General features: G+C 37.9%; 1 protein-coding gene across 1 annotated transcript in view; it reads left to right on the top strand.

Annotated features, from left to right (window-relative positions):
* The window catches only part of FIG4 (FIG4 phosphoinositide 5-phosphatase), a 64,977-nt gene extending 54,252 nt beyond the window's left edge, over positions 1–10,725 (top strand). The window contains exon 24 of the mRNA XM_009326429.1: positions 8,864–10,725. Within this exon, the coding sequence (XP_009324704.1) occupies positions 8,864–9,041 (178 nt within the window). The 3' untranslated portion in view covers positions 9,042–10,725. The remainder of the gene's footprint in view (positions 1–8,863) is intronic.
* Positions 10,726–14,579: the final 3,854 nt, after the last annotated feature.

The following is a 14,579-nucleotide window of genomic DNA, read 5'->3' on the forward strand; positions in this document are numbered from 1 at the left end:
GAATCAAAAGGGGTTCATAATTAGTCAACAAGCGACTTTGGAAATTACAAGTTATCTTGGATTCTCAACCATGCTGATAGTTTCACAGTACAGTGCTTTTTTGCATGCTCTCCGCTTCAAATATGCGCCCCAATATGTTGCTTCACATCAGAAAGATAGATAAACTTCAATGAAAGTGTTTATTCACAAAATAGGGAATTGTTTTGAATATTCATAGAAAATATAGGTGAATAAATTGTTTATATTCTGTCATCTGTTTACACTAAGGTTAAATCACAAAGGTCTCTTATCTAGTTGCTGTCTTCTCCTGATAAGGTGGCAGTCAAGGTTTCCTTTTTTCTAAAAAAAACCCCACATATTCTGCACTTCACTAGATCACCTTCTTGCTAGACAACCCTTTGACAGAGCAACATCTAGTCTTCAGCGAAGTTTTTTATCCTTTGAAATCTCCCAGAAGGGTGTGAATAAATGCTGTGTTTTTACCTACAACTCATTTTATTTCTTCCTTTTCTTGGAAACAGGATAGCTATGTCTCTTAACTAAAACAAGCACTGCTTCAGCTCCTTGGAGATGTAAATATCTGTGTTAAATTGGGAGTCATCTACTTTACTTCCCTCCTTAACTAAAAACTCTTTGCCTCTGTGATGGATTAAATTCTTTCCTGTTTGGTGATTATTTGGATTCATTTTACTTTGAAATGTCCTGTACTTTGAAATATTCTGTAAAGAATATGATCTCATATTCTTTAACAGCTGTATATTAAGAAGCGTATATGATCTAAACCTCTGTATACCTCTAAACAAAATAGAAGTATGTAGCTCACTATTAGCTCTTGATTCAGAGCAGAGATGAGGATAACTAACCACTTTGGGTTAACTGATCCAACATAGATGTGTTACAACAACTTTAGTTTCTCTTGTTCTTTTGACTCGCATATATCCACTGTTCTGGTATTCTAAAAATAGCTTTAAGGATTAGCTTTCCTTGCCTAATTTGAATCTTTCCTCTTTTTGACTCTCAGTATTTTAAACAAAGCACCTCTGTGATTCTCCAGCATTTATTGCCTGTGAGAATTCTCTTGAAGCTTACTGGTCAAGCTGTTTATAAATTACCTGGATTTTGTCTTTTATCTGAAGATGAAAGATTGCCCTTCACTGGGATTCTGAATGGCTTTAGCACTGTCTATGTGCTTGTCTCTTGCAAAATGGCTTGACTAAGCTGACTGCTACTGAGAGTATCTTCATTTTATATTCTGGGGAAGTGGTTTTAAAGTCATTGTGGGCACTTTCCCTGAAAGTACTTGATACTTCATGATGGCCTGGAAAAGACAAAAGAGTATCAGGAGTCAACACCACATAAAACAAATCATTTTGTCATTTTGGGCTTGAATGCTCTGTTCGTTTTTAGTCACACATCTCAAAAAGAATACTACTGGGAAGGGTCTGGGGAAAAGCAATAGTATGATCAGAGTTGTAGGACCCTCCAGAAAAGAGCTGGCTGGGGACTGAAGAAAATAAGTAAGTCCATGTTGTGATGGTTTATCAAATGCTCTACTGAAGTTTGACAGGTGAAATGGTTTGGTATTATGGCTTAAGTCAGGATGGCTGGATTTGATGGGAGAAGTTAACAAAATAGCAGAGCCAGTTCTAACAGCTCATTGCCACCAAAAGGGGGAGGTCCTGCTCTAAAAACTTCCTTATCACATACTTTTTCAGTTACTTGTGCACGCTTGCTACTTGTTACAGTGCTCCATAAATCAGTTCAGCTCATCAGTCTGCAGCAAACTAATTCAGCAAAAAAAGCAAATAGTTTCCTGGTAGATTAATGAGACTGTTTAGACCAGTGAAGGTCCCAGTTGTCGCCAGGGCCAGCACAGAAGAGACAGAGCCACAGGGTCAAACGCAGCAGAACTTTATGTGGCTGGTGGCAATTTGTTAGATTGGCTCAGTCATCTTGCATAGCACCCTTTTGACAGATCGGGGAGCAGAGCATGAGCTTTTTCCAGGGATCTTGGGAAAATGGTTTGAACTCCTTGTGATTCAGATCCCCATGTATGTAGGAAGAGTTATCTTTTTCCCGTTCATCTGTTCTGTCAATATTGAGCTCTGAGCTTTTCAGATGAAAAAGCTCATGTGCCTAGCATTTTTGGTAGACTTGTCAATTGAGATGCTCAATATTATTTTAACAATAAAACTGTTAGCGTTCATCTACCTCATACTGATTTAGGTCATAATTTTCATTTATTGATGTCTGTTTCAAATTAAAAAAAAAACCAAAACATTTTTAATACCTGAATGTTCACACTTGATCTCTGGGTCCTCCATATTTCCTCCCTATTTTACACTGAATCCTGAATAAAAACCTACATGTAAAATCTCATACCATCCGTTGATGTAAAAAAAAGCCTGCAACAGTGGCATGCATACCTTCAGAATGATATGTGAATTGTGATGAAATTTAGCCATCTTTTTTCAAAACCCAAGGGCTTTTTTTTAACCTGAAAAAATACTTTGAGCTATAAAACAATAGTTCAGTACAATTCTGACTTGACAGGGACCTTGTCACTGCAACACACATAAAAAATTTAGTTTGTCTGTATCTGCTGTCCACCTGGTTTAGCATTTTTTTATGTCATGTATTAAAAAGATAATGCAGTAATCTCACAAGACTAGAAAAAAAAATTTTGAGTTTTATAACTGGTTTTAGATTCTTTTTTTTTTTAATGTGTCAAAATACATTGTTGTTAAATTTGCCTTTTTCCAAATTTTAAATAAAGAACTATTATATCTTTTACTACAGTGATCACTGTTAAAATGGTTCAGAAGTTCTGTGGCTTGAAGCTTGTTTTTTTAATTTTATTTTGCGTTAGTGGGCTGGTGTTTCTCACTTTTGCCTATGAAGTCTCATTTTGATCCTAATGTCAGCAGCACTGAAATCATATCCTCTAAAAATGTGTCCATAGCCAATTCCTGTGAAATATGACAGTAAATATACTTATTTCTACATTGTATGTTATGGTTTTGTTGAATTTGGGATTTTGTAGTATTAACAGTCTCTAGCAAAACCCAGAAAGTACTAAATTATATGCCACCTTAGCTCATCTACTTTTAGACTTTTTAATTAAAATTCTCAGGACCCTTCTTCAGCCTGTCCCTCTATTTTCTCTGTGTAGTGGTAAATTTCTGTTCATCCATTTAAGAGAACTGTCTTCCTCAAGTAATCCTATTTGAAAAAGTAAGTCTAAGCTTTTCCTTTCTAAAAAGGTACACAATATTCCTCTTTCTTTTTTTCCTTTTTTTTTTGGTGTGAGTTCTTTTGATACTTGTTTTGTTTTGTCCTGTACTACCCATAGGTTCCTTTGTGTGTTCGATCTTTAAATTTTGAATTAGTTTGTGGTCAGCATAAATCATCCCTACTTAAAAGATTTATCTGTCCTCAGAGATCACCTTCCTGTATCAGATGTTCTGACCTTCTCTCGTATTCCTTCTGTCTGCACTGTAGAGAAGCTGCTTCTGATTTGGATTGTAAAATGCTTATTTAGATGTATACCCATGTAAGGAGAGCCTCTTCTTTCTCTAACCTTTGAAACTGGACATGCTGTTGGAGTTTCAGGTGATTGTTGTGGGACCTGGATGCAGTCCAGGTTTTGCTGCTGGTCGGTTCTGTAAGACACAAGTTGCAGTATTCTTGGACAGAGACGGTATCCTGTTTTTCAGTCCTCTCCACTCACAAAGAATGTGGCTGAAACTTTGTTGTATGGAGGTGTTGGTGTCTAAGGAAGGAAAATTCTGTTGAAGGCTCTTTCAAGAGCACAGCAAGCAATTTAAAGGGATAGCATTTATGGGGGGGTTGACAACCCAAACAAAAACTCTGGATTTGCCAGAGTTTTGTAGGTTAGATATATTTGCTTAGGATTCAAACAAGGCAACAGAGTGTATCTTGTCTCCTCCTTTAGATATACTTTGTAGTAGAGACTTGAGGAGAACTAATCAACATTGAAACAAATGTGGTGGCTTTCTGGTGACTGCTATATTTCTGAGAGCTAGGCACATCACCATGCACTTTCCTTCAAAGTATGGAACATCTTTGTTCTAACTAACATTTTAGCTGTATGTTCTTTTACTGTAGAGAGAATGCTACTCTTGGTGAAACCATAACACCATGAAGCCTGTTCACAAGTGGGATGAAAATAACTGTACTTTGCATGTCAAGGGTGCTGTCCTTCATGACATAGTGTTTATGTTCCTATCTATGTAATTTTCATTGGGAGGCCATAGAGCTACAGGTCTCTAGGGAGATCTGATAGCCAAGTCATAAATAATGTGCTCTCCTTCATGACTCTATTGTAAGATATTAAACTTAGTAAGTAGATTAGATTTTTACATGAATAGTGTTAGAGAAATGACTTTAATTAAGTGACTGGATAAAACAAGCACTCTACAAATAGTTACAGCTTAATACAGGGTTATTAATCAAAATTGGCATGCATGAACATGTGGTTCTTTCAATATATTTTTATCATGTTGAAGCAAGTAGGTGGAAAATTGAGATTTAGTTACTAAATGCTCAAAATGAAATACATTTTGCTGTCCAGTTTCCATTGTGCCTAAGGAAATTACTTTTGACTCATTAGTGCTTCAGAAATGTCACGTCTTCAGAAACAAATCAATAAATAGAGAAGGCATCAAATTAGTGTTATGGCTTTGTTTTGTTTTTTTACTTAATTGTTCACTTGCTAGTGGACTAGACAGGCCAGCTACATTTGAGTAAGTGACGTCTTTTGGTGTTAGTGACATTGGTAAGTTAGTACAGTGTGCTAGTGTCAAATACCATTGCTAGAGTCTCAGCGTGAATGCTTTAAACTAGATAAATGAGTACATGCAGAAGCTGTGGGTGCTTTGAAAAGCAATCTACTTTTAAAGCATCTAGATGTAAATTTAGATAGACTAATGTTCGGTATGAGTTCTGAAAACACCCACCTTAATGTTTTATAGTAAACTAGAAGAATATGATAGTGATAATGAGAAGAAACTATCGCTCTATTGGGAAAAAAATAGAACGAAAACGTTAAGTATGATAGAATTTCCATAGTATTATTCATGCAGTTTACCAACAAAAACTAAAATAAAACACTGATTTGGTGAGAGCATAATAGCAGAGGTTGGACTCTTCAGAAGAGTTTCAACTCTTTATTTCAAAAGTTTTGTGTTGTTTAAGAAAAGCATAAAAATGGTAGGCATTTTGGAAATTTTATCCTAATCATACAGGCAGGTAACTTGCTTACATTTTTAGTATTTGTTTACATTCCACTGTAGTGCCACAGAATTCTAAGACTAAGAAGTCTAAACAGGAATTGTAATACAATCTAAAATAAAATTAAAAATATATTCTATGCAGTAATGCTTCACTTCTTGCAAACTCTTTAGCTTTACTTTTTTTTCCTAATTCTAGAATGGCCAAATGTTTCTATGACATAACCTAGCAAATTCTGTTTACATCCTGGTAAAATGTAACTTGGTTTTAAGTATGCAGCCAAACTCCATGGGTGACCAGTGATTTTATCGTCTCAAATTCAATAGTATACCTGTATAAGTAATTCTATCATTGTAGTCAAAGTATAATCAACTGAATTTGTTGCTATGTAAAATGGAAAAATACAAATTGAAATAAGAAATTGAAAAATATTACTTTAATGTGGAAACCTTTTTATTTTATATACCATATTCCAGTTGTAGTGGAATATTAGGCATAATATATTACATAACACATACTATATTACATAACATTTTATAAGACTAACAAACCATCATATGATGAAACATCCAAAATCTGACATTTTAATAAAATAAAGTGCTACAAAATAAGGGAGCAAGTTTTTTGGCCGTTTTAATAGAGATCCTGGTTTAGAAACAGTGTCAAACATTAGTTTACGCTCATAATGCAACTAGAAGATTACTACTGCATTTCATTTATAGAAGAAATAACTTCTTGTCTCTTGAAGAGCACCCAGATAGTGAATCATGACTGTGGCTTCTGTGGAATATGGCAGCAATGCTAATATCTATGAACCTTCATTGCATTTGGGCTGGTCAATGTTCGCTTTTGGAAATAGTGAGCTTTGACAGTAAGTTGCTGCTGTAATTTCTTACCTGAGAAGTTTTAAGTCCAAAATGTGCATATGCTCATTCAATATTTAACAGTAGCATTCTGACTGTTTTTCAGCTACTGGCACTGGCTGCTGTTCTGATATGCTATTATGTAAAGTATTTAGAAAATTTGTCTTCAGTAGCTAAAATAGTAGACAAATGAAAAGCTAGTTAAAAAAAATCTCAGGTATTAAACACAGTTTTGGTCCTCACTGCATTATCAGAGGACGGAGAAGACCTTGGAACTCTGCATAAACGGCAAGGTGACAAGGTTGAGCAGAAAGTAAGTGGTGTATGAGGAGAGATGAAATACACTTGGTTGTATGACAGTGATGTGGAGGAGGCAAACAGAGAATGACTGTTCACCATTTCTCCCAATGTAAGAATTATGAGCAACCAAGGCCCATGATAACAAATGAAAGGAATACCGCATCAGACACAAATAATGGAACTTATTCCCACAGGATTCTGTGTCAGATACTAGAAAAAACAGTGAAAACCTGTGGAACTGACTTTTCATGAAACAGTAGTCTAGTTTCAAATTTTGCCTGAGGTGTAGATCCTAAATCCTGGTTGCTCAATACAGGAGGATATACTGGAGAAGGCATTGTTAAGTACCTGTTCTGTTTTAATAATCTGTCCTCAAAAATTGCTGCTAGCTACTCCATGAGACAGGCTAATTGGCCCCGTGAAATTTTGGTTCAACCTAGAAGGAAAGATCTGATTTAGAGAAGCGTTTGGTGTATGTGGTGGTAGGAAAGTGAGTCTCTAGAATTGAAATCTGTGTGTTGTACAGAATACGTGGGCAGCTTTGTTTGTACAGAGTATTTATAAAGAAGCGGTAGCTGCTAGCTAGAAAGTAAATTAGCTTTTCCAGCTGAAATAGGAGCTAAAAATGTATGAAACTGATGCTTTAGAGAATTCTTTAAAACATGTGTGTAATTTTTTTCATAACTGAGAAATAATTTATTTCTCCTGTTTAGCATTTATAGGTGCATTGCATCCACTGTTCTAGATAATCATAGTCCTGTCGGATCGTTTTTTCCTTGGAGTTCATTTCAAACTTTGATTTCCTCTAAATCTCAAACAGTATTGACAGAAGGAGAAGTTAACGCGTAGGTTACCTTCAGATGGCAATGTGTTAGTTATTGAATGTTCTGTTGTGGAATCCAAACTGATCTGCTATCACACAGGTTAAACATCTATACTGTTCAACTCTGGGAGTATTTTATAAATAAATTACTAAAATATTGCTGGGAAATGTACATAGTATATTTATGAATACAGCTTTCACAATAGCTAGTGCTTTAAAATGGAAGTGATTTACTACACAGTACTTTTAGTCTTTATTAATTTATTATGTATTGAGTATAAGTAGTTTTGTCGCTACCTTGCAGTTGATTGTGGAGAACACATTACTACTGAAGTGTTTGGCTTTGAACTGTAGAGTATTATAAATTGGAAAGGACCCTGGAGGTCATCTGATCCAGTTCCCTGCTCAGAGGAGGACCAAATTAGATGAGGTTGCTCAGGGCCACATACCCTTGCATTTTGATTATCCTTAAGGAGGGAGGTTCCACAGCCTTTCTGAGCAACCTGTTCCAGTGTTCAACCACCCTCACAGTGGAAAAAAGTTCCCTTGTATCAAATCAGAATGTCCCATGTTGCAGTTTGTATTCCCTTTTTGAGATTTGTCTTTTAATCACGTGCTCCAAGAAGAGTCTGGCTTTACACTATCTATACCCTCCCATTAGGTAGTTGCCGACAGCAATAAGGTCCCCCCTAGCTTCTCTTCTCTGGGCTGAACGAACCCAGCGCTTGCAGCCTCTCTTCGTATGCCATGTGCTCCAGTTCTCTAATCATCTTGGTGACCTTTGCTGGATTCATCCAAGTATTTCATTGTCTGTCTTGTACTGGAGAGCCCAAGAGTGGGCACAGTTCTCCAAATGTGGTAGCTCAAGCCCTCAATAGAGGGAAACAATCGCTTTGCTTGACCTGTTGGCTATGCAGTTTTCAAGAGTTGCAGTTAAAAGACCAGCTTCTACCTTACGAGTGAGTCTGATTTACAACAGTGCTTAGAAAAGGTCTGTCATACTCAGGTTCTTGTAAACTTTCAAACTACACGTTTTTCTCGTAAGATGAGTAGGTTTAAATATTAGGATTCAAAGATAGCATTTATGGTACAAAGCTATTTAAAAAATATTTTCATAAAATATTAGCTCTCCCAGCGTACAGAGTGCTGTTGCTGGTCAGTTGTCTGTTTCCTGATAATTAGATGGAAATTTCTTATCTGATAAATCCTTTCTATATGTTGGTTCAGAGTATAATCACTTGTTTGTTATAATTGCTACTAAGTGGATAGCTCAATAAAGTTTTCCTGTTATCTGCTATAATACATGGCACAGATCTGTTTTTCCACTTGGGTACTTACTGACCGTAGCAGATCCGAGGAAGGATGGAGAAATGAGGACAGAGTGGAGGGAAGTGAGAAAGTATTCTGTAATGGGATTAGTGACAACTTACCTAATTACCCTACTTGGAAAGCTGGGTCTTATCAGGTCTGCAGTAGTGATAAAAATCTAGGTAAATGAATTATCTAGTGGGAAGCTGCCCTTTCATTAACTCTCTCATATATTTCAGGGAAAAGAAATACTCTTCTCTCTCTGGAAAATTTTTACTTAAAGTTCCAAATATTCTGCGTGTTTGTTTTTTTCCAGAATACCCATCTCCTCCTTTTCTCAAGACAATATTTACGAAGTCCAGCCTCCAAGAGCTGATAGGAAATCAATAGAGATTTTTCATGCGCACATTCAGGCTGGAAGAGGAAACATGCAGCCACTGGGAAAAGATGACTTCCTCATGTACAGAGAGTACATTCGAAACAGATACATGTAAATACAGGTTGGATTCTGCTGCCAAGTCTACTGTACTGATAGGTCATAAAAATAATTTTAGAAAGGAAACCTAGTTTGGTATTTTGCAGCAATACATTTATTATCTAACATTTCTATTTATTATGCTTTACTATTATACATTTACAGAATTGTGCTTTACAGGAAAAAAGTGATTTGATATCTGCTCTTCAGCTGAAAGAGAAAGTGTATCTTGAGAGACTAAGTGAGTAGTCAGAGCACCTACAGTCACTGAAGAGTATGTAGCAATTTATGGCAAAGAAAATACTGCATCTTCAGGTTTTATATTTGTTTCTTACATTGTTATGTTTGCTAGTAAATTTGAAGTGATTTGTACATAAGAATCAGAAGATAATCGTTTTCTTCCTCTTTGTTCCATGACAGCAAACAATCTTTTTTTACAACAGAATGTTTTCTGATATTTCTTGATTTTTTAGCAAACTGAGTGCTAAAATGACTGCTTGTAATTTACTGCTTTCTTAAGCAAAAGTGAAAAATATGTGGCTTATTTCAAAATTTGCATCTAGACTAACAAACTTTGTAACCCTAATTTGTGTCAAAACTCATCTCCCTGGTGCTAATAGCTACAGAATCTGTGCCACATGCAGGGTGAAAATGGCTTGTGACTAATTATCATGGACTTGTAGTAGGAATCTGAGGTGAACCACTTACTGACGGCATCTGCAAATGAAGGAATGCTCTCCACTTTACTGGGTTTGGACTCTTAGAGGGCACAAAACCATCCTGTTGTTTTTCTGTATGACAGGCGTTATCCTTTTTGCAGCATACTCTTTCCATCCCCGTATTTGTGCTCCTGTGAGATGCTTTCAGGTTCAAGCCTACAGCCTCCCAAGAAACCAGTATCAGTAAGTGAGGTATAGAGACTGGATCAGCTGGGGTGGTCATGCAAGAGGAAGCAGTAGTTGGGTTAGGCAAGACTGAACATCATGCCTGGTGCTAGGTAAGAAGTGGAGAGGCAGCAGGTAACTGAAATAGGTTGTTTAATTCGGGCTTGTGATTAAAAGATTTCTCAAATTTAGAAAAAAAAAAAAAGAGGGGGAAACCCTATTATTTGCAATTACAAGCTAAAATTCCCAACGCTGCTTTCTAGCCCTTTGCCTTGAAGAATACCGACAGTGTCAGCAGCATCCTTGACAAATCATGTTATTCCGCAAGCTTGTACAGACCATATTTCAGGATTTTCTGGAATAACTGAGTAACTGTTTTAGGGATGTCGGACACCTACATGTACTAGGTAGAGAACATGTTTGCGTTCATAGTCAATTGCTTGCAGGCGGCTACCCCAGATTCTTGGCTGCATGCTGCAAACATATTCTGAATATGTGTGCCTATTTTATGCAGTAAGTTGCACTTCCGTCAGTAATTCAATGAAAGAAAAGATGCAGTGGATGAAGGGAAAAGATAGAAGTTTCTTGTGATAGAAGTCTGTGTGTTTCAGGGAGTGACTTGTACGCAGCCAGTGAGAGAACATGGTACCTCAAGCTACCGAAAAAATTTGGTGTCCATTCCCTTTTGTTAATTGATTAATACTGTTTTGAGAGAAATTAATGTATTTTAGGAGATGCGAGAATGAAATGTTGCTTTAGATAATACTTCATTGCAACTGTCAATGTTTTATTTTTTCTGGGAAAAAAACTGTACTGAATTCTTTTGTCCAATATGAAAAATACTTCAAAGGAATAAATGCTTGCTTTGGAAAAATGTAGAGCTGGAGTCCTTACCCTAATGAGGCAAATGCATGCTTTTCTTGCTGCACTTAAACTATTTCAAAGAATGTTTTCTAGACTATCACAATCCTTATACTTTTGTTGTTCGTAGATACAGGTAATTCATAAAAGTCACTCTTGAAAGTGTACCACTTAACAACAGATAAAGCAAAAGATGAAGCTTTCTTTTTCAACATCTAATGTTATTGCAAAATACAAGAACTGTAATAATTTTACAGCTCTAAGAGAAAATATGTTCACGCTTCAGCAATTCAAACGCTCCTCAGGAAAAGAAGATTAAAGGCTTTTGTTTTTACCAAGTTTTGAGAGATGAACGACATCTCAGTCCATTTTCTGTAATACAATGCCAGGCTTTTCAGTGTCTCTCTAAACGTGTGCCATGACAGTCCTGTCGTGGTGTCCCCTTGAATCTTTTAATATGTGTAACTGCTGCTTGTTTCTCCTAGCTGCTTATAGGGGTTTAAGCCATGTGCATTACTTCATATGCTTGGGTATTAATATTCAGGTGATAGCTTGTATGATCTACCATCAGTGTACTCTTAGCAGCTGCTAAGAATACTTCAGGGTGCTGAAGTCAACTGTTTACTAGGTTTATTTAAAAAAATAAAACAACGCACAAACCAAGACTCCAAACGTAACACTGCCTGAATGATAAATGTTCAACAGTCTGAATAGATCTGCTGCCTAATGTATGTAAATGGTTAATTTAAAAAGAAAATACGCTCATCACCCATGTACAAGTTCAAGTTGTACAAAGGACCTTAGAGATGCTGCCTCTGCATCTACCTACTTTATTCTGTTCTTGTGATAATAAGATTCAGTTCTCAACCGTCTTGGACGTTCTGAATAGATGCATGTGTTTCCCTTTCAGAAGCTGAGGAAAAAGTGTGTAAGGTAAGTATAAACACAAAAAGAATGGGCTGTGTTGGCTCTGAAGACTGACATGGTGCTCTCTTTTGACTCTTAAGTGCTAATGATCATCTTTAACATTAAACGATATGGACAGATAAAATATTTATAAGAAATGTGTTGGTTTTCCTCCAAAATATATTTCGTTTGTTTCAGTGTGTTTGAAGGTTACATTGAAATATAATACTAAAATGTACACCTGGAGAATAATGACTTTGGGTTCTTTTCTTGTGGATTCAGGAGGCACAGACATCGGATTAGGGCTCCATCATTTCCGAGCCAATGGTTCTTTGATGCCAGTCCAACAGCTTAAGCTCTGTTCTGTGACCCTCTTAAGATTGATACTTGTGCCCTTAGGAGCAGTTATTCCCCAACGCTTTCATTGGTAGTTTCCCCTCCTTGTGAGCTTTTCTTCCGCTTGCAAAGCCCACTGACTTTTTGTTCTCTCACTCTCATTCCTTTCCAGAGAGACTCAGATGTGACCCTGAAATAGGATCCTTTTAATGTGCACACAGCTGCAGCTACCAGAGGGGAGAAAGTGAAAGAGCTGTACGTAGTTCTGGGATGACATTTGTGGTAGCTCGCTCTTTTGGTGTTGAGTTTTTGAGATTTTTTGCACAGGATCCCAGGAAGGTTCTGCTGGCTTTCACAGGCTCAGGCCAGCCTTCACTCACATAAACTCCAAAGCATGTGACCTGTCAAATAGTCATGTTTTACAGTAAGAGGAAATGCCAGCTTCACGCGGGAGATCACTTCATTCTCCATAGGAGTTCACCCTATCCGTACTCCCTGAATAATTACACATACAAGTACAGTTCACTGAGGATAAAACGGTGCATATGCCATACTTCAATAGTTGCAAGAGTGTTGAGTTATGTATAAAGTACTGTTCCAGTTGCTGGCATAGATTGAATCAGATTGATCAGCTGGAGCCTGATACAGAAAAGCTATAATGTGCTTGGCTCCCAAATGCCTCCCTCTGTCTTCTATATATTTAGAAAATCTAATTAAAGTTGTCACTTTTGGTGGTGATTTAAAAGTAATATGGAACTAGTACAATATGTTACAAAATATTAATGAAAAAAAAAATCATACATTGAAATTGCAATCCTTGCAAATATTGATAATCAGCAGTTCCCTACTGGAGTTCCTAAATCTGTATGCTACAGAGAAAACCGTTACAGCTGCTAATCTGTCTACTAGAATCAAGTAAAAGAGTACTGAGAAAAGGCATGAAAAACAATGTTTAACATTACTGTGTATTTCTGGAGGAGCAATACATGCTTTTTGCCATACCTGACCCAAGGTTTGAATATAATATTTAAATTCCATTCTTTTGACTATATTCATCTGTGAAGAATAAAGAGATAGTGTAATAAAGGTAGGACAGGCAAGCAGCATGTAATGAACCATCTTTGATTGTCCGTTTGCATTTTCCCATTTGAGGTGTAGCTGTGCTGCTGACGCTAAAGCGTGGCGTGGTTTTCAGGCATTGCGATACCTGCAGAGTATGCATTTGTGGTCATCTTCCCATTTTTAGCACGCAGCACATATGAGAGAGTGTGCACACTGCAACCTCCAAATCCTCTCAAAAATCCTAGGCATTGAGAGAGCGCTGTTATTTTGTATTTCCTGACAGCTCAGGTACTCTTTTTTTTTTTTGTAAGGTTTATCTTTTGTTACCATATTTCCCTTCTTTTTCTTCTGATTTTTTTGATAGTTTGATATCCCTTCCCCTTTGTTCTTCACCACCTGTGGTTCAGAATCCTTTCTCTAAGCCAGAACTGTGCCACAAGTTGCAGTTTGCCCCCTATATCCATATCCATTTGGAGCTTTCACTTCTTGAAGGAAAACTCTGTCAATTTTATTTTTTTACTGAAAAACCTTCATGCTTTCTTCAGCAATCCGTATCCCTCCTTTTTAAATGCAGGCTGGGCCATCATCTGCCCTGCCTGATTTCCTACCTCCTGTGGTGGCGACAGACGCCTGTATTGTCTCTCTTGGGTTCTCAGTGTCTTGGTAACGTATTCTCGAGAAGTGCTGTGCTTGGGTACAGGATGTTAGTGCTTGAACAAATTGTAGACATCACTTAAAATCTTTTCCTCTAGAGAAAGTCAAGCGCTGCTCTGATTAAGAAAGTAAGAGAGCATTTAAAGTGGTCCCCTCTGATTGTCTCTAGTCATGCAGATGCTATAGCAGCACTCCGCATCCTACTGCGTGGAGTTGTCTTAAGGGGGAGGGAGGCATTTTTTTGCCCACGCTCCCAAGAAAGTGGATCCAGACCGTTTGAATAAGCTAGTGTTGGCACGGGTCAAAGTTCACCGGCATGTCCAGTGCGAGATTTTGCGGTGATAAGCCGGGCTCAGATCCCTTAGGGGTTTTTCTCCTTTCAGTTCTGGTGCCTCTGTTCCCTCCCAGTGCCTCTTCCTCGACATTAACAGTGGGCTCAGACGCGCAGAGGGCTGGGGCTCGCATCGCCGCCCCCTGTGGCTGTTAACCCGTGCTAAAACCGGCGTTGACCCTGCCGCAGGCTTAGGCTCGAGCGCAGGCTCTGCTCCCGCAGGGCCGCGCCTTCCCCAGTACCAAGGACAGCTCCCGCCCCGGCGGGGCCGACGCGGGGGGGCACCCCACGCACACGCGAAACACGACGGCCCTTCTAGCTGGGCCGGTTACGGGGTGGGGGGGGGGCGCAATTCCGTTGTTTCTCGAAGAAGGAAAATAATGAATGCCGATTGTGTTATTGCCTAATTATACTCGCTCTCTTAATCCTGGGATATACTCGGAATGCGTTTTGTGGGCTTTGGGAGGATGGGCGGTACACGCTGACTTGTGTGAGTAAAAGCTCAGATTGAAAAACAGCTTCA

This window comes from Pygoscelis adeliae, unplaced genomic scaffold, assembly GCF_000699105.1.
Source record: "Pygoscelis adeliae isolate BGI_AS28 unplaced genomic scaffold, ASM69910v1 Scaffold206, whole genome shotgun sequence".
NCBI classification, from domain to species: domain Eukaryota; kingdom Metazoa; phylum Chordata; class Aves; order Sphenisciformes; family Spheniscidae; genus Pygoscelis; species Pygoscelis adeliae.